This window comes from Lissotriton helveticus, chromosome 1_1 (assembly GCF_964261635.1).
Source record: "Lissotriton helveticus chromosome 1_1, aLisHel1.1, whole genome shotgun sequence".
Taxonomy (NCBI): domain Eukaryota; kingdom Metazoa; phylum Chordata; class Amphibia; order Caudata; family Salamandridae; genus Lissotriton; species Lissotriton helveticus.
Window position 1 is genome coordinate 1,872,207,136 of NC_136057.1, and position 24,668 is coordinate 1,872,231,803.

The 24,668-nt window shown below is 45.4% G+C and overlaps 1 protein-coding gene across 1 annotated transcript in view; it reads right to left on the bottom strand.

Moving 5' to 3' along the window:
• The window catches only part of COP1 (COP1 E3 ubiquitin ligase), a 922,999-nt gene that overhangs the window by 704,623 nt on the left and 193,708 nt on the right, over positions 1–24,668 (bottom strand). Inside the window, exons 7-8 of the mRNA XM_078642019.1 lie at positions 5,592–5,651; positions 3,763–3,839 (exon numbers count right to left, since the gene is read on the bottom strand). Of these exons, the coding sequence (XP_078498145.1) occupies positions 3,763–3,839; positions 5,592–5,651 (137 nt within the window). The remainder of the gene's footprint in view (positions 1–3,762; positions 3,840–5,591; positions 5,652–24,668) is intronic.

Sequence of the window (24,668 nt, forward strand, 5' to 3'; positions counted from 1 at the left end):
CAGGGGTTCTGGCGCTGTCCAGGCGCGGACGGGCGTAGACGGGCTTGCCTTTGGCGCGCCATCGGCGCGCCCGCTGCCTCCATATATGGCGAAGTGGGAGGGAGGAACAGCTGGGAGGCGGGAGCGGGGCGGCGAATGGGCGTAGGGGAAGCGGGTACAGAAGGAAAAAGGGGCGGGCCGCAGTGGAGCAGCGGCAGGGAGCGGAGGGGCACAAAGTGGGAAAAATACAATCACGGGCAGAGCGAAATGAAAATAAGAAACAGGCAGAGCAACAGTGGGCACAAACAGATGCAGGGGCACAGAACAGCAAACACAAAATACTTATGGCGCAGGGGCAGCGTCAAACTAGCGGAAGCAGCAGTGAAGTCCTGGAAACACACGGGGAGCCGTGCGGTGCGTGGAGCGGCCGGCCATGCGAGCAGGGTCAAAGGTCACTCTGCCTTGTTATCGAAGAGATGGGGGTCCTGTTGAAGGGCATAACCGTCAGGGACTGATGGACATCACTAGAGAATCCAGCGGAGCGAATGCAAGCAGGCCTAAGCAACGTACGGTACTGCCTGCTCTAACTCAATAGGTTGTGTCCAGACCCAATCAGAAGCGTTGTTTATGTCTTTCATCGTGAATAAGGCAGTGAAGGTTTGGTTTGACATCGTCTGAGACCGTGGAAAGATATCTGCCACAATGACTTATAACACAAGAGTGTTTCTCACCATGAAGCAGCTGATATAGACTGATCTGAGGGCAAGGAGAAGATTGTATTGGAGAATGCCTCCATGTGCTTCGACTCTCTAGCAGGGTGGTCGGAAATGCATTTGTGTTCAAACGGCTGGTGGAGGCATGTACCATCAGACTTTCCACTGATGGAAGTTGGGAGGAGGAAGGCAGGGTCTCCTGGAGTAGGCCTATGTAGCCTTACAATCAGTCTATTGTCGGGAGGGCAAGATCCTGGTTTTGCCATGGTGCCAAACTATGTATCCGTATGGGCCTTATTGAATGGCAATAGATGTTTGGTTAGTTTGGTGAAACACTTCTGCCAACATGCTAGTTTTCTCCTCAGTGAGAAGTAGTTTGGGGCCCAAGACTTCGGCTGCACTCCTAATCACTGTGTCAAAAAATGCAGACTCTTCTGTGACATTTGGATGAGGAGAATGGAGGCCAGTGCCAAAAGAGGTATCCAGGCCGCGTCCTGCAAGTTGAGAAATAAGTTCTCTCCGTCAAAAACTTGGCTCGGTTCATCATTGTCCTCTCCAAGTTTATGCACGCATGGCAGGAATGATTCGGATCAGAATGGGGATACAGGTGAGGTTGCTGCAACATCGGTTGAGGTTACTCCGGGTTCGTCTCAGTCGGAAAGGATAATTTGATCTCCTTTCAGAGTAATCGCTCTGGCAGCAGCATGGGGCGTGGCTCCATAAAAAGCATTGGTGTTGAGCTTGGAGCCTGGGTCGGGGCGACTGGCACAGATGGCATTGGTGGCTGACCCAACGGTGGTAGGTTAACTGGAGGTCACCATAACCTCTTCAGCGCTCATGACGAGGTAAGCTCGTCATGAGCTACGGCGCTCCGGTGCTCATGACGAGCTGAGCTCGTCATGACCGCGCCCGTTACTTGGAACGCTCACACGCTGGGCTGATTCCCCTGCAGTGCTGATCGTTCTATTGGAACGGGCACGGTCATGACAAGCTCAGCTCGTCATGAGCACCGGAGCGCCGTGGCTCATGACGAGCTGACCTCGTCATGAGCATGGGGGCGCTGTACGCGCCCCCCCCACCCCCCAGCACAGCGGGGGAATCCTGCCAGCAGCGAAAGGGTTAATTCCTTGGGACCTGAAGGCACCAGAAGGGACAGGCTAGGTACCCAAAATTCAGTCCATAGCCTCTTTAAATTCTCAAAACTGTTATGGCATCACCGAAGAGCCTGGAAATTCAGGTTGGAGAGGCATGAGGGTCAGAATCTGTTCCGGGGATGGAGTTTGCAACCTTGCGGTACCTGCGGTGTTACACAATTCCGAGTGGCATACGTGGGAGAGTCGTGGTTGGACTTGTGTTTTTTTACTTTTTTAGACCCACCCTATGGTCATGAGATCGACCCCCTGGAGTGGGAGCTCTAGCGGTCCTCGGCTCCTCTGCCAGGAAAGGAGGGCCTTCTTCAGCTTACTTTGATGTTCCGTGATATACAAGGTGTCTTGGCAATTGTAGATTGCTTTGGGGTTCAACTTGATGCATTTCTCACACAACGCAAAATCTGGCCTAGAGCCCAGAGACAGACCTCGTGTGAGCTGTCACTGACATGGACTTGTGACAGTCTTTGCTTGGTTTAAATTCTGTAGTCTTAGTAAGGGACATAGCCCTTGCACACAGGAATTCTAGTGTGAAAAATCTCTGTTAAGTTTGACTGACTCGAGGGAGTGAGTACCGGATCCACGTCGGAGGGTGCGAAAAGAAATGAAGTGAAATCAGCATGTGGAGACGGCTAAGATACAGTGGTCCCAACATCACATCCATGCATGGCAGGCCCTGACCCGGAGCTGCACAACACCACCTACCAACACGAAAGGGAGTTGCTATGAAAATCTTCCAGATAGTCTGGCATTTGGGGAAATTCACACAGCAAGAAATCTGTGGTTAGAAGTCTCTATCAAAAAGAATGTGATTCACAATCTTTGTGTATCACCAACATACTATAACAAGGCTGTAACTAGGGGTAAGTCCTATTGAAACCAACGTACATAAACATTTCATTAGAAACACATTATTAGAAAACCCACACCATCATTATCTTAGGACTTTACATATAATAGTACTCAACTGACTAGCCGGTTTAGAATTGGACATCATTGATTCAACTCATTAAGATTACACTGGAGAAATGAGAAGATTCCTATGAGAATTAGCCAATCTACACTCATACACACACCAGCACTGGAGCAAATATGGAGACGAGATATTCATGTTCGGTAAAGGGCATCTTGACGATGCTCTAGACTTCTTTTGATATGTAGCTGCGTGGACTTAGGTAAATATGGTATAAGATAACAGGTATAATCCTGAAAACATCTAAGGATATTGTGTGATTTTCTTTCTAGATGAACTCTTTTTGAACAGACCCTAAATACTTGCTTTATTATAGGTGTTCTAATTGACTTCATGTATAAATTGTATATGTGAAAACATATGTGCTAAAACCTTTAACAGGCAATAATAATTATTCAACTTCTTTAATATGTATCGTGGCAGATCATGTCAGTCAATGCCATTTTTCCCAAATCACTGGTAATCATTAATGGATGCACAATCTCTTTATTAATGTCATCTCCATTAATATTTTAGGGAAATACTGATGCATGGTAGTTTTGCCTAACACACAAAAGGTGATGGGGCGAAAGCTTGCAATAAGTCTAAGCTCTGGCAATTACCTGGGAGAGCATTCATCCCATTGTTCTTTTGCCCATCATGCCACCTCAATTGGGATCCAGCCATATGCAAATTAGTGACTGACCGTGCTCCACTAAGAACAGTCCAGCCCGAACTGTCAAGCCAGATCCTCCCTGAACCAGGGCACAAGCAACCTGTCTTAATAGCCGTCTGCTTGAATAGATCAAATACAAGATCTCCTGCAGAGCCATCACCATTTTTGTACTACACCCAGAAAGGAGAAGAAAAAGTGTCTGGGAACGCACTGCTGTTCTGTGGGAGTCTGTGTAATGTTCTGCTTATCCTGAAACAAATAAACACAATAAAGATGTTATTCAGAGATCCATACCTTGGTGAAGGAGAGGGTGCTTCAAACTGTGGCACCGTGCTGTCCTCACTGACTGGTGAGTACAAACCACTCATCTCCTGCAACAGAGATACTAGTCAGACAAAAGACAGCATATCAGAGCATTATGTTCAATACACTTTCTCTAGACCATCTTAGTTTCCCACACAAGTGTGGATTTACTATGTACTATTAAATTAGGTAATACTAACATTCGTTATTTTACTGTGCTTAGAGATGGTAATTACAGTTGGATAAAGTTCTACACACAAATACTTGTGAATGATTCGCACACCTCTTAAAGCTGACCTCAGTCTTAGATCTCTTGTCGCATAATTGCGTTTTACCCAGTCTGAGCTTTTGAATGGTTTGTCTTTGGGATACTTTCCTTATAGTGCACAGCCAACTTATTTATCAGTACATGCTAAGATTCAGCATTAGCCATATGCAGAAGTGGGTCAGGTGTGGTAAACATGTTGCAACACGCGCAAATGGTTTGTGGGAAAATGCAGCTCATGATGTGGTACCATTACTACAAGATGCGACCGTCCTACTGAACTGCTAATAGTTGCAATTTCGGATTTTACATTATTTTCATTCCCTTAAAACAAGACTCGATTAAGGTGGCAATCCAAGCACAAAGAGTGATGGGCAGAAAAAAACAGGCACTTAGTGACATGGTTGTCAATGCGTGGATATGCAGTGGATAATGTTCTTATTCTGGTCTACAGGTGGGAAAAGGATCAGATAACAAAATGGATTGTTTTGGTCCCTTACAATATATTTCCAGGGCTTTCATCAGGATAAGTATAACGTTTTTAGCACTATCTGACAACACACTTCAGGGTTATGTGAAAGTATGTGAAATCTAGCAAATAGACAATCTGGGTTCTTATTCAATTGATCTAGAGCAAAGTATCAATAGAGAGAGGGAGATTGATAAAGAGGTTCAGTCATGCCAGGGCTGTGGAAGATTTTTTTCCCCCAGGAACTAGCTAAAATATTATCATTACAGGACAAGGCATTAAATGCACTCTGATTTTTTTCAGCTCCCGTGGTATAGGAAAAGGCTGAGGGAACAGAGGGGCTCTTGGTGTATCGCCAACATGTGCTTCGGGGGAGGGCGGGGGGTAAAAGCTGAAATCAATTTGTTAGCAAACCGGATATGGAAATGGCATATGTGGTTAATACTTGATCAACATATTTATGCATTTAATTATCATTACTGAATTACACATTGAAAACTACCCATGCTAAAGATTAACACCTACTAGGTTTCCCCACCTATTGCATGATTATTTAGTGTAACATCACAGTCAATCAGCTGATGTACCCTGGTACTTTCATGATCTCAGAACATGTAAAAACATCATCTACTAAGAAAAACTTAACAATTAGACCACACTCAACAGATTGCATGAATGCAGCATGGATGTGTTTTTTTGTCATACAGGTAAAAGAGTTGGCCAGAGTGGGAGTTTGAAAGGGCTTTCTGTGGACTATTGTTCCGCTCATCCACCATGATGTCCAGTTCCATCACTGCCCTTATATCTTCAGTCCCCACCTCACTGTTCGGTCCTGACATCCACTGTGATGTGTAGTCCTGACTCCACCGCGACTCACGTGTTTAGCCCTTTTATAACACACACCTTAATTATGGGCATTTCTGTCTACTAGTCATATGAATTAGAAAACACATGCATTGCTAGTTTAACTAAAAATGTATTACAGCGCCAACAAAAGAAACCTCATTCGAGATTTGGGTCAAACCGCTGCTATTATAAGGAGATCTAAACTCAACATAATGTACAGGTCTGTAGGTCAGCAGTTACCTCCACTCGTTTGATGTCTTCTTCCAGGACACTTAGTTCCTTCTGGATCTGCTCTAACTGCTGCAGAAAGAACAAATAAATATGGTCATGCCTGAACACATCCACAAGGAAAAAGTCAGTGCTTTTTGTATTCCACACACGGAAGGTGGTTAATCATGAACCTTTGCACCACACTTTGGCAGTCAAAAGCAAACATTCTAAATACCGGTTTCTCATCCTGGTGTACAATTCCACTCTTGTACATAAATAAGTTGTGCCTTGTGGCTCCAAAGTTCAGGCTCTAGATTTCCACACCCTTCGGTGAAACCCAAGACCCATATTTGAAAAATCTTCCTCAATTTCTACAATAATAAAGCCTGTATTAAAATGTTACTTGTTCATGCATTCATCTGACAAAAAACAATAGCACACACTTGGTGATCCAGGACACTATTCTGTTTTTTTGGTCAATATTCTCTATTGACGTCTGGTGCATCTGTTGGAAGACACCCAAAGGCAAAAAGTGAGAAGAGTTGGAAATCTATGCTGTTTTCAAACTGCAACCTAGATGGTCTTTTGTGAAATAAGGTGTGCTGACTCCCTTTCAATGACCCAGTCACCTTTCATTCAACATCATGAAATGCTCTGCATTACAAGACAGCAGAGAAGCTGCTCTCAGAGGTACAATACCGGTGTGTGCCTGCAGTTTTGAGATTTCGGTCTCTCATATTCTAAGGATCATAGTATTTGTTAGAGTAGATTATTTGCTCCCAAACTATGGTTGAGCTACAGTTACAAACATAAATAAAGCCACTTTAGAAATTGATCTGCAGAGTAGAAGGAATATGCTACTTACCAGTATGCATCTGTTCTTGGCATGTAGGGCTGCTGACATTCATATCTGTGCATAGATCGCCGCCTAGTGTTGGGTCCGGATGATTGCACATTGTTGTCCTGGAAGAGTCTTCGAAGTATCACGAGATAGGTGGCTACTCCCTTGGACTACAGTGCGCATGGGCATCCTCTCCATCGTCAGATTGCTTTTCGCCATTGTGGCAGGGATGGAGTATAGTACAGTAAGAGATGTCCATGCAAAAGCGTGAATGCTACAGCTGCGACAGGCACCGGGGAGGCGGGTGGGCGATATGAATGTCAGCAGCCCTACATGCCAAGAACAGATGCATACTGGTAAGTAGCATATTCCGTTCGAGGCATGTGGGCTGCTGAATTCATATCTGTGCATAGAATGTATAGCAGTATCACCCCTAGCGGTGGTTGCCCATGCCAGCTGCAGCAGTCTGAAAAAGAATCTTGAGAACAGCCTGACCTACAGCAGCTTGCTGTTTGGAATGTACATCTACACAATAGTGTTTGGTAAATGTATATGGTTGACCATGTGGCTGCTCTACAAATTTTGTGAATAGGAATATTTCCTAGGAAAGCCATGGATGCCCCTAGTTTGCGTGTAGAATGCGCCCTAGGGGGAACTGTTAAGGTGCGTTTTGCTTTTAAATAACATATCTGAATGCACTTAACGATCCATCTGGCTATACCTGATTTTGAAATAGGGTTACCTTTGTGTTGCGGTGAGAAAGCAACAAACAACTGTTTTGTCTTTCGAAATGCCTTAGTTCTATCCATATAGTATAGCAGAGCTCTCATGACATCTGGCGTATGCAAGGCCCTTTCAGCTACTGTCTGTGGATTTTGAAAGAACACCGGCAGTTCTATTGTCTGATTTATATGAAAATGGGATACCACTTTTGGCATGAATTTAGGGTTTGTTCTGAGAACTACTCTATTTGCATGTACTTGGCTCTTGAATAGTTAGGGCTTGCAGCTCACTAACTCTTCTAAGGGAAGTAATGGCAATAAGGAAAGCCACCTTCCAAGTAAGAAACTGCATTTCGCATGAGTGTAGTGGCTCAAAAGGTGGTCCCATGAGTCTGGTTAAAACGATGTTTAGATTCCAGACTGGTGAAGGTGGGTGTGTTGGAGGAATTACTCGTTTAAGTCCTTCCATAAATGCTTTAATTGCTGGCACTCTAAACAGTGAAAGTTGTTGCCTGTTTTGGAGATAAGCTGCTAGCGCAGCTAAAAGTATCCTGATGGATGAGTAGGCTAAATTGCAACGTTGTAGGTGCAAGAGATAGCAAATTATGTTTTGTGTAGAAGCATCTAATGGGTTTATGTCGTTGTTACTGCAGTAAATGACGAAACGTTTCCATTTCGCTGCATAACATGCCCTGGTAGTGGGTTTTCTTGCCTCTTTGATAATATTCATGCAGTCTGGAGGCAAGTTTAGGTATCCAAACTCTAGGATTTCAGGAGCCAGATCGCCAGGTTCATCTGTTGCGGATCTGGGTGTTGGATTTCTCCATGGCTCTGAGTTAGAAGACTGGATGTGAGTCCCAGTCTTTGATGAGGCACCACTGACAGTTCTAGGAACGTTGTGCACCATGGTTGCCTCGCCCATGTGGGAGCAACTAGGATTAGCGTTAGTGAATGTTGACGCATTTTGCGTGCCACTAGCGGTATTAACGGAGCTGGGGGGAAAGCGTACGCAAATTTGCCAGTTCATCCATACCGCATTGCCCTGCGACTGCGGATGTGGGAACCTGGTGGCAAAATACTGGCATTTTGCGTTTTCGCTTGTGGCAAACAGATCTATTTCCGGCTGTCCCCACTTCCGGAAGAATGGTTGGAGCACATTGGGGTGAATCTCCCATTCGTGCATCTGTTGACTGTGCCTGCTGAGCAGGTCGGCTATTTGATTGTCCTTGCCTGGGAGGTTTTCCGCCATGAGGAACATGTTCCTTTGAATGGCCCATTTCCACACACTTTGAGCTAGATGCGATAGCTGTGGGGAATGTGTTCCTCCCTGTTTCTGAATATAATACATAGCTGTCATGTTGTCCGTCCGGATCAACACAGTCTTGTTGCATAAGTGTTTTTTGAACGCTTTTAGTGCTAGAAAGATCGCCATCAACTCTAGTAGATTGATGTGCATCTTTTTTTGTTGTATTGTCCATAGACCCTGGACTGTGTAATGCAGGACATGGGCTCCCCATCCTAACAGGGATGCGTCCGCCGTCATTACGATTTGTGGGATAGGCTCCTGGAACAGTCGTCCTTTGCAAAGGTTTTGCGGATTCCACCAATGCAGAGAGCTGTATACCCGACTGGTGACCAACACTAGGTCTTTTAATTGGCCCTGAGCCTGGTTCCACTGCCGTGCTAGGCACTCCTGTAGCGGACGCATGTGTAGTCTGGCATGAGGGACTATGAATATGCACGAGGCCATCATGCCTATTAGTTGCATAAACACTCGAGTTGGCAATGAGTGTTGTGTTTTGAACCTTTGGATCAACGTTTGCATGCCGTTGATCCGGCTGCGTTTGGATATGCCTTCGCTGCTAGTGTATCTACTCTTGCACCCAGGTATTGTTGGACGTGGGAGGGTTGCAGGTGTGACTTTGGGTAATTCAGCGAGAAGGCTAGACTGTGCAGGAGATGAATGGTCTTTGACGTGTGGCTGGCACATTGCTGGGCCGATGGCGCTTGTATTAGCCAATCGTCCAGATATGGGTACACATGAATGTGTTGTCTCCTGAGATGCGCCGCCACTGTTGCTAGGCATTTGGTGAACACCCGTGGAGCTGTTGTTACACCGAATGGTAGGACTTTGAACTGGTAGTGTTGTCCTTGGATAGTAAACCTCAGATACTTTCTGTGAGCAGGGTGTATTGGTATATGAAAGTATGCGTCTTTGAGGTCTAGAGTTGCTAGGAAGTCTCCCTGCCGCAGCAGTGGTAAGACTTGTTGCAGAGTGAGCATGAGAAAATGCTCTGATAAAATGTACAGGTTGAGGGGCCTGAGGCCCAATATTGGTCTGAGAGAACCGTCCTTTTTGGGAATGAGGAAGTATAGTGAGTATACTCCTGTTCCTTGATGTTCGAGTAGGACTTGTTCTATGGACCCCTTTTGCAGCATGCTGATGACCTCTTGCTGCAATAATGTTATATGTTCTTTTGACATTGGACGGTGTACGGGTGGTATGTTGGGTGGTGTTGATGTGAGTTCTAGGCAACAGCCATGTTGGATAATTTGCCTGACCCACTTGTCTGTAGTGATGTTTAACCAGACTGGCAGGAACTGTTGTAGTCTTCCCCCGACCGGTGTTATATGGTCTGGGGGTAGTGCCAAGAAGTCACTGTTTGGTGTTAGTGGAGGATCTATTGGCATTGCCTCCACAACCTCTGCCCTTGTTATTATTTCCTCTGTATCCACCCCTGTTTGTGTTTTTATTGTATGTTGATTGCGTATTACTTTTTTATGTTGAGGATTGCTGCGATGTGTTACCTCGCGCTCCTCCTCTATAGGTGGAGCGACGAAAGGAGCCTCTGTGTTGTTGGGACTGAAAAGCTCCCATGGACTTTGCAGTCTCTGTGTCCTTTTTCATTTTGTCCAGAATTGAGTCAACTGCTGGACCAAACAAAAAATCCGGATTTATTGGCTGGTTAAGAATTGTGGCCTGTACTTCACTTTTAAATCCAGATATCCGAAGCCATGCGTGTCTCCTAAGCAGTACGCTTGTGTTGATGGATCTGGCAGCTGTATCTGCCGCGTCTAGAGCACACTTAATGGAGGCATTGGTGATGAGCTTTCCCTCGTGTATAAGTTCATCCGCCTGCTCCCTGAAAGGCTCAGGTAAGTGTTGGAGAAGTCCTTCTAAACTGTCATAGTGCGCTCTGTCATATCTAGCCAGCAAGGCCTGAGTATTGGCTATTCTCCATGAGTTTGCTGCTTGAGCTGCCACTCTCTTGCCTGATGCTTCTAAAATCTTGGACTCCTTGTCAGGAAGAGGAGCCTCTCCAGTAGTTTGTGAATTAGCACACTTTTGTGCGTTGGAGACCACCAATGAGTCTAAAAGCAGTTGTCCCCTGATGTAAGTAGGGTCTACTGGTGCAGCCCTATACTTCTTAATTCTAGGGTTGATGACACGTGCTCTAGCAGTGTCTTTTGCGTGCTTTAAGACGCCTTTTAACATGGGGAGCGTTTTTACACTTTTTTCTGATGTTGCCAGCGTATCAAACAGAAAATCTTCTTCTATGGCATCTGAATGCATGTCTATATTATGGTAGAGCGCTGCTCTATCTATTAATGAATTGAAAGCCGCTGTGTCTTCTGTAGGTGATGGCTTAGCTGGGTACACATTTGGGTCTGTAATGGGTAGAGCCCCATGAGTGTCTGTCAATGGCTGTGAGTTGGGGTCTACATATGGGTTTTGTGGATATCCAAAACCCACATCTGCGTCATGATCTTCATCAGGGTTGTAGTAAGAGCGTGCAGGTGAGTATGGTGCATATGGAGTAGTAGGCATAGCTGGAGAGATAGGTTGGAAAAGAATAGGAGAGGTTGCACAGTCTCTTTTCTTTTTGAGTGGAATTTTAGAAAAGTCTTCAGCAGGCACTGTTCTTTTCTTCCTTGTATAAACAGTCACTTTCCCAGTATTTGGGTCAATATATAGTTTGGACTGATCTTCTGTGGAGGGGTCTGGATGGATGACCTCCTCTTCCACAGTCTTGTCCCTTGGCCCCGTAGCTTTAGGTTTGACTTTCTTCGGTTCGATGCCTTTAATCGGGTCGACCGCTTTTGGTGCCTGGATCGGTTTTTGAGGCTTTAGTGTCTGTCCGACTGGTTTTGTCGGTCCGACGTCTTTCACAGGTTGCACCAATTGTTTCGTACCGATCGTTTTTTTCGGTTCGATAACCTTTCCAGGCTTGGTTGGTGGTAGAGGTGTCTTCGGAGCCTGCGGCTTTGGCTCGATGCCCTTCTTCGGATCGATGGGCTTCGCCTCGACCGCTTTCGGTTAGGTCTCCTTTAGGTTTCACTTTCGGTTCGACGACCGCCTTGGGCGTAGCCCTTTGACCTTCGTCAACAGCCTTCTTTCCTTTTTCGGCAGTAGAACTCGATTTGGTCGAGTCGACGGCCCTTGGCTGCGAAGGTTTATATGGAATGCTGGGCTTCGGTTCGGTGCCCTTTGTGTTTATCACCTTCGGTACGACGATGTTCGGTCCGAAGACTGTCGTGTCGATGACTTTCGGTTTCGATTGAACCAGCCTTGGATTACGGGTCTCAGAAGGCTCTTTTTGTATGTTCTTAGCCGGGCGGTATTGCGGGGCTATAGAACCAGTATTGGCTAAGGCCTGTTGGCGATGCCTCGACCTGAGTCTCTGATATTGGTGTAGTGTTTGTGTGGGGCGGTGTACTTACGGTTCGCCCCCCGTTGTCATCGGAGTCGTCTTCGACAGCAACGATGTCTTGGTCGTATTCTTCGACATCGACGATTTGTTCTTCCTCGTCGATATAATATTCAGAGTCGTGCTCGGAGTATTGATCTTCCTCTTGATCCGAGTCTTCGGCGTCAACTAGTTCTTCCTCATCGTCGAAGATATTCTCGGGCTCCGGTACCGACCTCTGCATTTCTTGCCTTGCTGCCCGCCGATTCCGGATCATCTTTTTGGACCGGAACTGGGCACAAGCTAGGCAATTATCTTCATTATGATCTGGTGATAAGCATTTGTTGCACACGGGATGCTTATCTGTGTGCGGCAACTTGGAGTTGCACTGCGGGCAGTATTTGAATGGACTGCGTTCCATCGACTGTCGGTCCACGTGGCGTCGAGAAGGCCTAACGGCCCGATTCGACAAACTGAGTGCAAGCAAATTGTGAAGAAACCTTTTCGGTACCGATCGAAAACAACACCGACGAATCCGAAGGCCTTTTGGCCTTTTTGAAAAGTTTATTTCGATTCCGAACTTGGAGTGCTGGAAAGTGCATTCGAACCCAATGGCGGAAAAAAACAATCTGAGGATGGAGAGGATGCCCATGCGCACTTTAGTCCAAGGGAGGAGCCACCTATCTCGTGATACTTCGAAGACTCTTCTAGGACAACAATGTGCAATCATCCGGACCCAACACTAGGCGGCGATCTATGCACAGATATGAATTCAGCAGCCCACATGCCTCGAACATGCTAGTTTCAAATAACTGTAAGCCTCCAATAACAGTTCATACTTTAAGTTTTACAGTGATTAAATATTCTGTAGATTCGTTCAAAGGTGTGCTATACAAGCTAAAATTCAAAAGTGCAGAAGGACAGACCAGAGCAAACTATCAAGCAGGATTCTTGACTGAGCACTTTGGCTCCTGGTATGTTATTTTGGGTCTCACACTTCTCCCAGTAACATCTTCATAACTCATGGACAAAAGAGGTTGTGCAGATGGTAGCAAGGGTCTCCAACATGGCTCTAAACGTATTCTAAACCGCTAATACCAAAAGGACAGAGTGTAACACTTTAAGACCTCTCTCTTTGTCCCTGTAGTCTGGTAACCCGCAGAGGCCCAGCAATTTGCACCCTTCAACTCATGTAATGACTATAATAAACCAATCACAAACCTAGTCTTGTATTATAACTCATATTTCAGATCCTACAAAGATAAATAAATCTACCTATGTAACAAACCAGCAGGATGAGCTCTCCAGTGCCTCAAAGATCCACCAATCAATCTAGTACAAGAAGGAGGGAAACATTCCTAAATCAAATTGGTGTAAAACTAAAATCCTACTCCTAGGTCTGTTGCACCTCTTGAAAGAGGCCCACTCTTCACTTTCTCATTCTGTATTGTGACTATCAAAATGGTCATCAGAAATTAAGTTACATATAGGATTCTGACTGAAGCCTGAATGCTCAGATAGAGTTGCAGTTAAGTCCTTTATAGCATTTATTTATTTAGAAAGTTTTATATAGCGCGAACATGAAGACCGAGGGTATCAGAGCGCTTTACAGGTTATGCAAGTCAAACTCCTCAATTAAACTCTGCTCTTCAACTCCCACTGTTGTTATGACTATGCCAATGACCTCTGGAGTCAAGCTATCCTGGCTGAAGACTGCTGATAGCCAGAAACCGGTCCTAGGATGCTTGATTCCGGTCCAAGGAAGACATGGCTTGGCAGTTCGGGCTGGACTGTTCCCATGAGGCACAGGGTCAAGGCTGATTTGCATATGGCCATGTCTGAATTGGGGTGGGGTGGTGAGCAAAATAATGATGGATTTAGGCCCACATCTCTGTACTGGGGTGAATGTATGACATTGTTCTGCATTCTGTCCATCAACTGTTGTTTTTCCATTTGTCACCCCGAGTGGGACGGGTATGCTCAGACGTGAGACCCGTGCTCTCCACACCACTGGAGTCAAGCTATCCTGGCTGAAGACGGCTGATAGCCAGAAACCGGTCCTAGGATGCTTGATTCCGGTCTAAGGAAGACATGGCTTTGCAGTTCGGGCTGGACAGTTCCCATGAGGCACAGGGTCAAGGCTGATTTGCATATGGCTATGTCTGAATTGGGGTAGTGTGGTGAGCAAAGAAACGATGGATTTAGGCCCAGATCTCTGTACTGGGGAGAATGTATGACATTGTTCTGCATTCTGTCCATCAACTGTTGTTTTTTTAAATAAAACAACTCCAACAGATAAAAGAATTTGATTATGTGGGGATTTATTTCTATGATAAACGTTAATGACTAGGTAAAATCCAGGAATGCTCTTTCACCCTCCTTTGCTGCCTTTTAACAAGAAATGTGGGTGTTGTGCTGTTTCTGTTGCTTTGTCTACCAAGCCAAATCCCTTACACGTGCCCTTTTTGGGGTAGAGTTATAGTGGTTTGCAATTCTAGCTACCTTGGATATAATTTTGACTTCATCTGTGTACTTTCATTTTATCTCTATGTAACAAACTCTGTATCCAGGAGAAAAACTGCTAGAATAATTAAGGACAGCATTTATGTTTTTGCACATATTGACATTTAAAACTTTGTATTCTGTATAAGTATGTACTGATTTTTTTTTTTTTTTGCCAAAACAATCTTTTTGCTTGAAAAATCCTTTAGCGATCTCAGACCTAAGAATGAAAGCATACAATAACAGGCCCAATATTCTCCCCAATTGCTCTCAGCCTCTGTAATGGCCTTTCAGTAACCATATGGGACACCACCAGCCTTATGCGATTCATGATAATACTAAAATTCTAATTCTAAATTAAATTATAACCTTTCTGAGTCCTCCCTGTGCCCTACAATTCAACACTTATAGTTGTTTACTTTTTGTTGTTTTTTTGAGGGAGTTTTATATAGCGCGAACTCGACCCGGAAGTATCAGCGTGCTTTATATGAGCACGAGTTACGTTACAGACGGATACATTCATTTTTTGGTAGGCACGGGGAGATAAAGTGATTTGCCCAGAATCACAGGATGTTGAGCATCCTTGACGAGACTAGAACCCGGTTCCCCAACTTCGAGGTCGGCTGTGCTGGCCATTAGGCCACATCCTCTCTATCAAAGACCAGCACATGCAAGCTAGTATTGAGACCTTCAACAATAAAGCACAGTCAACTCCACAAATAATGTACACTTTACACTGATGAATTTCATGATATAAACTCTATATCTTTCTCTTCTTGATTTCAGCAAAATTCCCTGCAGACATTATTAATGCATCATCTCTTAACACTAACAAACTCTCCAACTATCATAAACCAGATCAATATGTTTCCAAACTACATTTGATATTTCAAAGGGCTTTCACTGCAGAAGTGCAACAAAGCAACTAAGTTTACAGTGAATGCTTTATGAACAAACATAATAAATGAATTAAATTCCAGGCTTGTATGTGGAAAATTGCCTGAAAAATCTGTAAAAGATTACTTTGCCTATTGCAGGACCTTTCATAGGATTTTAAGGCAATTATGCACTACTTCTGGGCTCTGACGTAAAATGAAATGATTAAAAACGTTTCCGCCTCATTGAAAAAAAGGTCAGTCTAGCTGGCATGACACTCCTAGCAAAAGACACACAAATGATGGATGGAACGCAGAGGAATCAAACTTTCCTCTCAGTCAGCCGATCTGAGTTAAATCCATTGTTCTTTTGCTCACCATGCAACTCCAGTTTAGACCCACCCATGTACAAATCAGTCTTGACCCTGTTCCTTATGGGAACAGTCCAGCCCCGAACTGCCAAGCCAGGTCTGCCCTGAACCAGAAACAAGCATCCTGGGACAGGTTTCGGGGCATCACCCCTCATCAGCCAGGCTAGCTTGAATCCAGTGGCACAGTTAGCCCGGGACCCATGTATGGGAATATGTGGCGCACTTAGACCAAGAAAGCAAAAGGCACACAGATGATGGATGGAATGCAGAGCAAATCAAACATTCATCCTCAGTAAAGAGATCTGGGTTAAATCCATCGTTCTTTTGCTCACCATGCCACCCCAGTTTAGACCCAGCCATATGCAAATCAGTCTTGACTCTTTTACTCCTGGGAACAGTCCAGCCCGAACTGCCAAGCCAGGTCTTCCCGGGACCGCAAACAAGCATCCTGGGATGGGTTTTGGTGCATCACCCCTCATCAGCCAGGCAGGGCCGGACTGGGAACCACAACCGGCCCTGGCAAAGTGCTCGGCCGCCTCTCCTTCCCCCCCCCCCCCCACTCATTGGAGGTGCCGCCGAGCTCTTTGCTGGGGCCGGTTTTCGGCCGATTTTGGTACAGGGCCGATTTTGCAGCTATGCTGCAAAAACGGCCCTGTAACAAAAACGGCCCCCAGGGGCCCAAAACCGGCCCCCACCTGTGCGGCGCACCGGGGGATTGCCCGGTGCCCGCTATGGCCAGTCCGGCCCTGCAGCCAGGCCAGCTTGAATCCAGTGGCACAGTTAGCCCGGGAACCACACATGGGCATACCCGGCACACTTACGGCGAGAAAGCACACTTCTAGGCTGCAGTTTCATTTACGACCTAGTTGATGATCATTATCCCTGAATAATGTCTCGAGATCCAGCTAGTCAGTGTAGATCAAGGAGGGTTTTTGGACATTTGTAACATTAGGTCTCCCTTAGTGAAATATCAGAGTATCTACCTACACCCAAGCAACACTGCTCTGAAAAAGAAGTTTGTCTCTGCTGAGGTCAGTTACTGCACTTAGGTCACTTGCTGACTAAGCCTGTGAGGATGCTAGGGTGAAAAACATAAGAGAAAGACCAAAAGTCCCCAAACCAAATCCATGTGGTCACAGCTTGTGACAGGCCCCACTCAATCACAGACGTTTCATGTCCATCGCTCATTTATACCCTTGTGTGGATTAAGAGATAAAGGAATGGTTCATTCTTTGTCTTTTGACCGAGACCATGCCTTAACATTACATTAAACTCTGGAAAATGATATCCGGTGTTTCCAGCCTTAACCCTTGTGTCTGTGACTGTGACTGCAGAAGGCCCTCAACTTCCAGAATGCGTTTATGAGGAATAGCTGGAATTTAATCCATTTCGAATGTACGGTGCTGAAGAGTGGAACGACTAACCTTGTGTCTCAGACTCATGCGGAGTCTCTGGGAAGAGGTCTCTACCAGCATTTGTAAATTGTGCAATTAGAAAGTGCGCCAATTCTCATACATTTCCTTTCAAGGGAAGAGTTAATAGGGATCGGGCTAAAAACAAAAACAAATTTGCATTTTCCCACTTTAGCTCCCACAGATTTAGTTTGCAGCTACAGCAAATACTCAATAGATGTTATGCCAAACCTGGCATCAGTTTAGAAGTTTACTCAGGAAGCGTGCTTTTTTTGGTTAGGGGAAAATCCGTTCCATAATTTTTGATATAATAGTTGTTGAAAAAGGCACGGCTAAGCATGAAAAGGTCAATGCCTTTGCACATTGAGTCAGCTGAAAAGCTATTAGCTGATTTGCTTATAGCTTTTGCAATGTCTGATCAATATGCATTAAATATGATAGACCTTTAGCATTTCGAGATTACATGTGGGAACTTCCCATTTGTACAGACCCAGTAAAGGGAAGAGACCGTTAGAAGGGGGGCATTAAATGGTCCATTTGCTAATAACATTGGCATCTTCTGATGAATCAGCGCAACATTTGGCAGAAGCTTAGAAAGCTTTGTGTGTGGCAATACATCAAAGGAAAAATTAAAAGAGAAGTGAATAAAATGAACTTCTATTTGCTTATAAGTTTGTGCAGTTTGATGAATCTGCATCAAATGCCGAAGATGGACGTTAAGCACGTTTACCTTTCAATTGGCCATACTGTTTTGAGTAAATGGGTTTGAGTGGCAAAAGAAAAAGAGGGGCAATAAAAGGGTCTTTCTCTAATAGCTTTCATGCCATTTGATGAGTGCATGAAATGTGGCCGATGGCTAGCAAATTAATCAGAGTGCAAGGTCAAGTAGGCCATGTGAACCCGGCTCATTGTCGTAAGGGATTTGACACAGGTACTGACAGAAGGCCATGCCTAGCATAGAACGGGTACACGGCAGGTGAATGTAGTACATCATAAACAAACATTTGCAATGCAATAGGTCTCGCATTAGGAAAGTTTGAGCTATTGGTATTGTAAATTTCACATTTTTTATTTAGGAGTTGGTTTTGAAAATAGCGAAATTAATAGCTTTGTCATTTACAATGCCAATAGTTTTAACTTTTGCAAATGTGACAATATGGGTTATTTTTACGTGACTTAGATGTATTGATATTACAAATAACAATGGCTTTAAAGAAAATTAAATAATTAATACTAAATAAGTTCTTGTAATTTATAATGGCAATAGCTTAAACATTTGTAAAAAAACTTTTGTAAAGATTATGTTCAGTGTATTTTATTGTGACGAAAATCCAAGAACAGAAGTGAAATATTAACATCTTTTTGTGACATTTGTAATAAAGCTTGAAACATTGAGAGGACATATTTGAACCAGTTGTTGTTGAATGGTTGCACAGATTGATGCTGTGGTGGCGCTGAGTGATGTGGTGGCGACGAGTGATACTGTGGCGTTCAGTGATGCTGTGGTAGCGCATAGTGATGTTGTGGTGCCCCTGCGTGGTGATGCTGTGGTGGGGCTGAGTGATGCTGTGGTGATGCGATAGATTGACAGAGTAAGTGCGATAGATAGATAGAGGGAGGGCGATAGATTGATAGAATGAGTGAGATAGATAGAGTGAGGACGATAGAGTGAGGGCGATAGATAGACAGATAGATAGATAGATCGAGTGAGGGCGATAGACAGATAAGAGTGAGGGCGATCGATAGATAGACAGATGGACAGAGTGAGGGCGATAGATAGATAGCTAGAGTGAGTGCGAGAGACAGATAGAGTGAGGGCGATAGATAGACAGCTAGATAGAGTGAGGTCAATAGATAGATAGAGTGAGGGCGATAAGAGTGAGGGCGAAAGATAGATAGAGTGAGGGCGATAGATAGAGAGAGTGAGGGCGATAGATAGAGAGTGTGAGGGCGATAGATAGAGAGAGTGAAGGCGATAGATGGATAGATAGAGTGAGGGAGATAGATAGAGTGAGGGAGATAGACAGATAGATAGATAGCGACAGTAAACATCCCATATTCGAGGAATTTACTGTGTGCAATTTTAATTTTGATTCAATGTTTCAATGCGTCCCCTCGAGCACCTCTGTTATGCTACTAATATAAATGAAGTTCACTTTAGCTCCCATCTGGGGCAAAATCATAAACAGCTCCCTACAAAGCGGAGTGGTCCCTGACTGCCTAAAAATGGGACAAGTCACTCCTTTGCTGAAAAAACCCGGTCTTGACTCTGCAGACTTGAACAATTTCAGACCGATATCTAACCTCCCTCTACTCGCCAAAACACTGGAACGCTGTGTTCTCCTGCAACTGACTCATCATCTGGATAACATCAATCTCCTCGATCCCCTCCAATCTGGCTTCAGACAAGGCCGCAGCACAGAAACCGCGATGCTGAACATCATAGATGACATTCACGGTTCTCTTGACGCTGACAAGTGCTGCCTTCTCATACTCCTTGATCTATCCGCAGCTTTCGACACGGTAGACCATAAGCTCCTCATCAAAACTCTGCAAGCAAGAGCTGGCCTCGGCGAAGTTGTTCTTGATTGGTTTTCTTCCTTTCTCCACAACCGTTCGCAAATAATAAAACTGAAGAACTTCACCTCCGAAACGCAGCAAGTCAACAAGGGTGTCCCCCAAGGCTCAGTACTTTCACCTCAGCTCTTCAACATCTATATGGAACCGCTCGCCAAACTACTCAGGAATGCCAATATCCTCTTCCACCTCTACGCGGATGACACGCAGATCTACCTGGAAACCTCTTCGCTTAATGACATCCACAGACTAAATGCTGTCTTAAAAGATGTTCAAGACTGGCTGACAAAAAACCATCTGAAACTCAATCCCGACAAGACCGAAACTCTTCTCATCTCAAACAAAGAAGACAATCCTCAAATCACTGAATGGCTGAAGTCGATCGATGCTCTTAAAGGTTCTCTCACGCCAACTGATTCCGTCAAATCTCTGGGTTTCACCCTTGACCCCAAATTAACCTTGACAAACCACATTAAGAACGCGGCAAAAAGTGCTTTCTTCAACCTCAGACTGCTGAACAAAATAAAACCTTTTATTCCAAACAAAGACCTTAAACTAGCCACCCAATCTCTAGTTCTATCTAGACTGGACTATGGGAACTCAATCCTTACAGGTATACCCAAATCACACTTGGCTCCATTAAAAAGAACACTACATGCGGCAGCAAGAATGATCACAGGATGCAAAAAATTTGACCACATCTCCCCAGCACTCAAAGAACTTGAATGGCTCCCGGTGGAAATGCGTAGCTCCTTCAGAACGGCCTGCCTAACACATAAGGCCCTCCACACCGGTAAACCAGAATACTTGGCTAACAAGCTCACAAAAGCAGGCCAAAGCAGATATTTGAGAAGCTCCAACTCCCTGTTGCTCATCCCACCAAAAACCAGAAAGAAGAAAACTGCGGACTGCTCCTTCACTGGAAATGCCCCCAAAATATGGAACTCTATCCCCCCTCATATCAGAACTCTACCTTCCTATCCGGACTTCAAGATCCAACTCAAATCATTGTTCCTCACCCGTTCCCTGGGTCCTAGATAACTAGGATCTCCCTCTGAACTATGTGTTATCTCTGTATCCTTCTACCAAAAGGCCTACTGTTACGAACTTCTCCTCCCCCAACATTGTCTTTGAAGACTGCCCTCATTTGTTACGTATCTTTTTGCTCACCATGCCTTTCCTTTTACTGTAAAGCGCTCTGCTACCTTCGGGTCTTGTTAGCGCTATAGAAAACTTCTAAATAAAAATAAATAAATAAAATAAATGAATTTGCAGATGTTAATCGCTGTAACCAAACAAAAGGAGGCGGACATGTGGCCTCTGGCTCCAAAGGCACAAACCCTGAGTTCAGATCTTAGTTCCTGCACAAAGGCAAAGCGTCTTACCTGACAGTTTTGTGCTTTCTGAGCGGGCGGGCACAGTGAGTGCTGAGCAGCCGGACTACCAGTGTGCTCATTGATTTGACTGCCTCCTTACAGTTTTTTTTCTATCCAGCCATGAAGTGAAGGCACCTCAGCAAGTTAACTACACCACATATTTCTGCGTGCAACAAGAAGTATCTGGGGTCTGATTCCAGTCGGGGCGAGTTAGACGTTAATTCTTTTTTGACCAACAAAGTCAGTTTGAAATGGACAGTAAAATAAATAAAACACACCGCACGCCTTCTGCTGTGGGCTCAGAGACGAGAATGGACAGGGAAGGAAGGCCAGGCAGAAGAGCTGTTATGTCTGATGCTTGTGGATGGCTGACGCTTGTGGATGTCTGATGCCTGATGTTTGTCGATGCCTGACGCCTGTGGATGGCTGACGCTTGTGGATGGCTGACGCATGTGGATGTCTGTTGCTTGTGGATGTCTGTTGCTTGTGGATGTCTGTTGCTTGTGGATGTTTGATGTCTGATGCTCGTGGATGTTTGATGTCTGATGCTTGTGGATGCCTGATGCTTGTGAACGTCTGATGCTTGTGGACGTCTGATGCTTCTAGATGTTTGTGGACGTCTGATGCTTCTAGATGTTTGTGGATGTCTGATGCTTCTGGATGTCTGATGCCTGATGCTTGTGGATGTCTGTTGCTTGGGGATGTCTGTTGCTTGGGGATGTCTGTTGCTTGGGGATGTCTGTTGCTTGGGGATGTCTGTTGCTTGGGGATGTCTGTTGCTTGGGGATGTCTGTTGCTTGGGGATGTCTGTTGCTTGGGGATGTCTGTTGCTTGGGGATGTCTGTTGCTTGTGGATGTCTGACGCTTGTGGATGTCTGACGCTTGTGGATGTCTGACGCTTGTGGATGTCTGACGCTTGTGGATGTCCGACGCTTGTGGATGTCCGACGCTTGTGGATGTCCGACGCTTGTGGATGTCCGACGCTTGTGGATGCTTGACGCTTGTGGATGTCTGACGCTTGTGGATGTCTGACGCTTGTGGATGTCTGACGCTTGTGGATGTCTGACGCTTGTGGATGTCTGTCGCTTGTGGATGTCTGATGTTTGTGAATGCTTGAAGCTTGCGAATGCTTGAAGCTTGTGCAAGCCTTACGCTTGTGGATGTCTGACGCTTGTGGATGTCTGACGCTTGTGGATGTCTGACGCTTGTGGATGTCTGACGCTTGTGGATGTCTGACGCTTGTGGATGTCTGACGCTTGTGGATGTCTGACGCTTGTGGATGTCTGTCGCTTGTGGATGTCTGACGCTTGTGGATGTCTGACGCTTGTGGATGTCTGACGCTTGTGGATGTCTGACGCTTGTGGATGTCTGACGCTTGTGGATGTCTGACGCTTGTGGATGTCTGACGCTTGTGGATGTCTGACGCTTGTGGATGTCTGATACTTGTGAATGCCTGACGCTTGTGGATGCCTGACGCTTGTGGATGCCTGACGCTTGTGGATGTCTGACGCTTGTGAATGTCTGATGCTTGTGAATGGTTGAAGCTTGTGAATGCCTGACGCTTGTGGATGTCTGACGCTTGTGGATGCCTGACGCTTGTGGATGTCTGACGCTTGTGGATGTCTGACGCTTGTGGATGTCTGACGCTTGTGGATGTCTGATGCTTGTGGATGTCTGATGCTTGAGGATGCTTGACGTTTGTGGATGTCTGATGCCTGATGTTTGTGGATGCACTGACAAACAGTGGTGTGTGTGCCTGGTGGAAGCATGTAAATATAGCTGGTGTTGTGTATGCCTGTTAAAACGTGCACTGTCAGCTGGCGGTGTGTGTCTGCCTGAAGAAAGTGTGCACTGACGGCTGGTGGTGTGTGTCTGATGGAAGCGTGCACAGACAGCTAGTAGTGTGTGTGCATGATGGAAGCATGCACTGACTGGTGATGATGGCTGGTGGTGTGTGGGTCTAGGGGAAGCATGCACTAATGGCTAGTGGTGTGTGTGCCTGGTGGAAACGTGCACTGATGGCTGGTGATGTGTGTGTGCCTGTTGGAATCGTGCACTGATGGCTGGTGGTGTGTGTGCCTGGTGAAAGCGTGCACTGCCGGTTGGTGTTGTGTGCCTGGCGAAAGTGTGCACTGATGGCTTTTTTGGTAGAGGAACGAAGAGATTTAATAGGACAAAGGCAGGTAGTGGACTGCAGAGAGAGAGATGGCCACAGGCTATTAGCCTAAAATTTCTGCTTGACAGATGGAACTGCTTAGAGACTATCATGCAATGTTTGGGGATTTTTTTTCCCTCAGACTTTCCGTCTGATTCAGTATCTGTTTTTCACAGCCACTTTCACAGGCATGTGGCGGAAACACTACTCCGCGCGAGAACGTTTTGCACAGAATTCCTCGTGCAGGGTTTTACAGAGGCAAGGGGTGTAGTGTCAGGTAGCGCCTTAGCTGGGGTAGGAAATAAAAGATGCTATAAAAAATGTTTAATAGCCAGGAAAATCCGACGGCTCCCACTTCTTATATAATTAAACAGAGAAGCCTGTGGATGCGAGCGCCTTGACTTCGCAGGTAGCGAGACAGTGCACATTAACTGGAACCGAACATCAGCACAATATTTTTTAAACTAATGTTTGCCAAGAAACGCAATCCGGTGTTACAGAAAGCAGTAAACTTGTCCAGATAGTTTATTTAGCGCCTACTTTGTACGTACAGTTTGCGACTCACTAACTGGAACACCGTAGGACTGACTCACCCTTTCATCCTTCAAAAGTGATTCCTGAATGTATTAGATAAGGACCTTGGAATAAATATATCATTCTTTTTTGTAGAACTAGTAATAAGAAAATCTACAGTAGCAAGAGCTGTATGCCAACAACAAGTTATTAATATTTCAGTTTACACAATATATTTTTAGACTAAAAAAACCCAAAAACAAAACATACTTTGCACATAGCCCAGCAACGCTGCAATGGATTACTAGTAGTGATTTTGCTCACAGAGTGTGTGTTCCTTCATTGTTAATAATGTCTTGTGTTTCACGAGTACCTTCAAACAAGGTCTGTGCCACTGTAGGCTTAAGGAGTTGATACGATTGATATAGCAGCTGCGATTCGATTCTACCGTCATTTATTAAGGGAAAAGTGTGACGCTTTTGGAAAAGTCTCCACCATAGCACCAGGACCTGAGATAATCTGGGTGGTGCCACGAGCCCCAGAAAAAGCATCACCACTGGAAGCAGGATCACCACCACAGCAGCGTGAACAGAGATCACCGCACCACCTAGACACCGGGATCGGGAGACGAACCAGCCCAACAGCTCCAGCTGCAATGAGAGAAGACCAGTGTGGAGCAAGCATGAGCGGTGGCTCAAAGTGTCACTGAGACTCACCCTTGGAGCATGTGGACACGGAGCTGAGGCCAGGTCCTGGGGGACAAAAGCAAAGATGGAACGTCACAGGCAGAGAGGGCCTGCAGAGGAGATGACGAGCCCCTCTGTTTTGTTGAATTGCGAGAGAGTCGCTGAGCTGCGGCCTTGGAGCACAAGGAGACGGAGCAAAGGCCAGGCCCCGGGGAAGAAAAAGCAAGGGTTAAAATGGCAGGCACACTTGCGAAAGAGGCAAGAAGCCCTCCAGTTTGTTTAATGCTGCAGATATTGAGCAGTAAGCGTCAGAGCCAGAATCAGTGAATGTGCACTGCGCTGGTAACTGGCGCTCCTCAAGTATCAAGAAATACGTGCAAAGAGGGTGG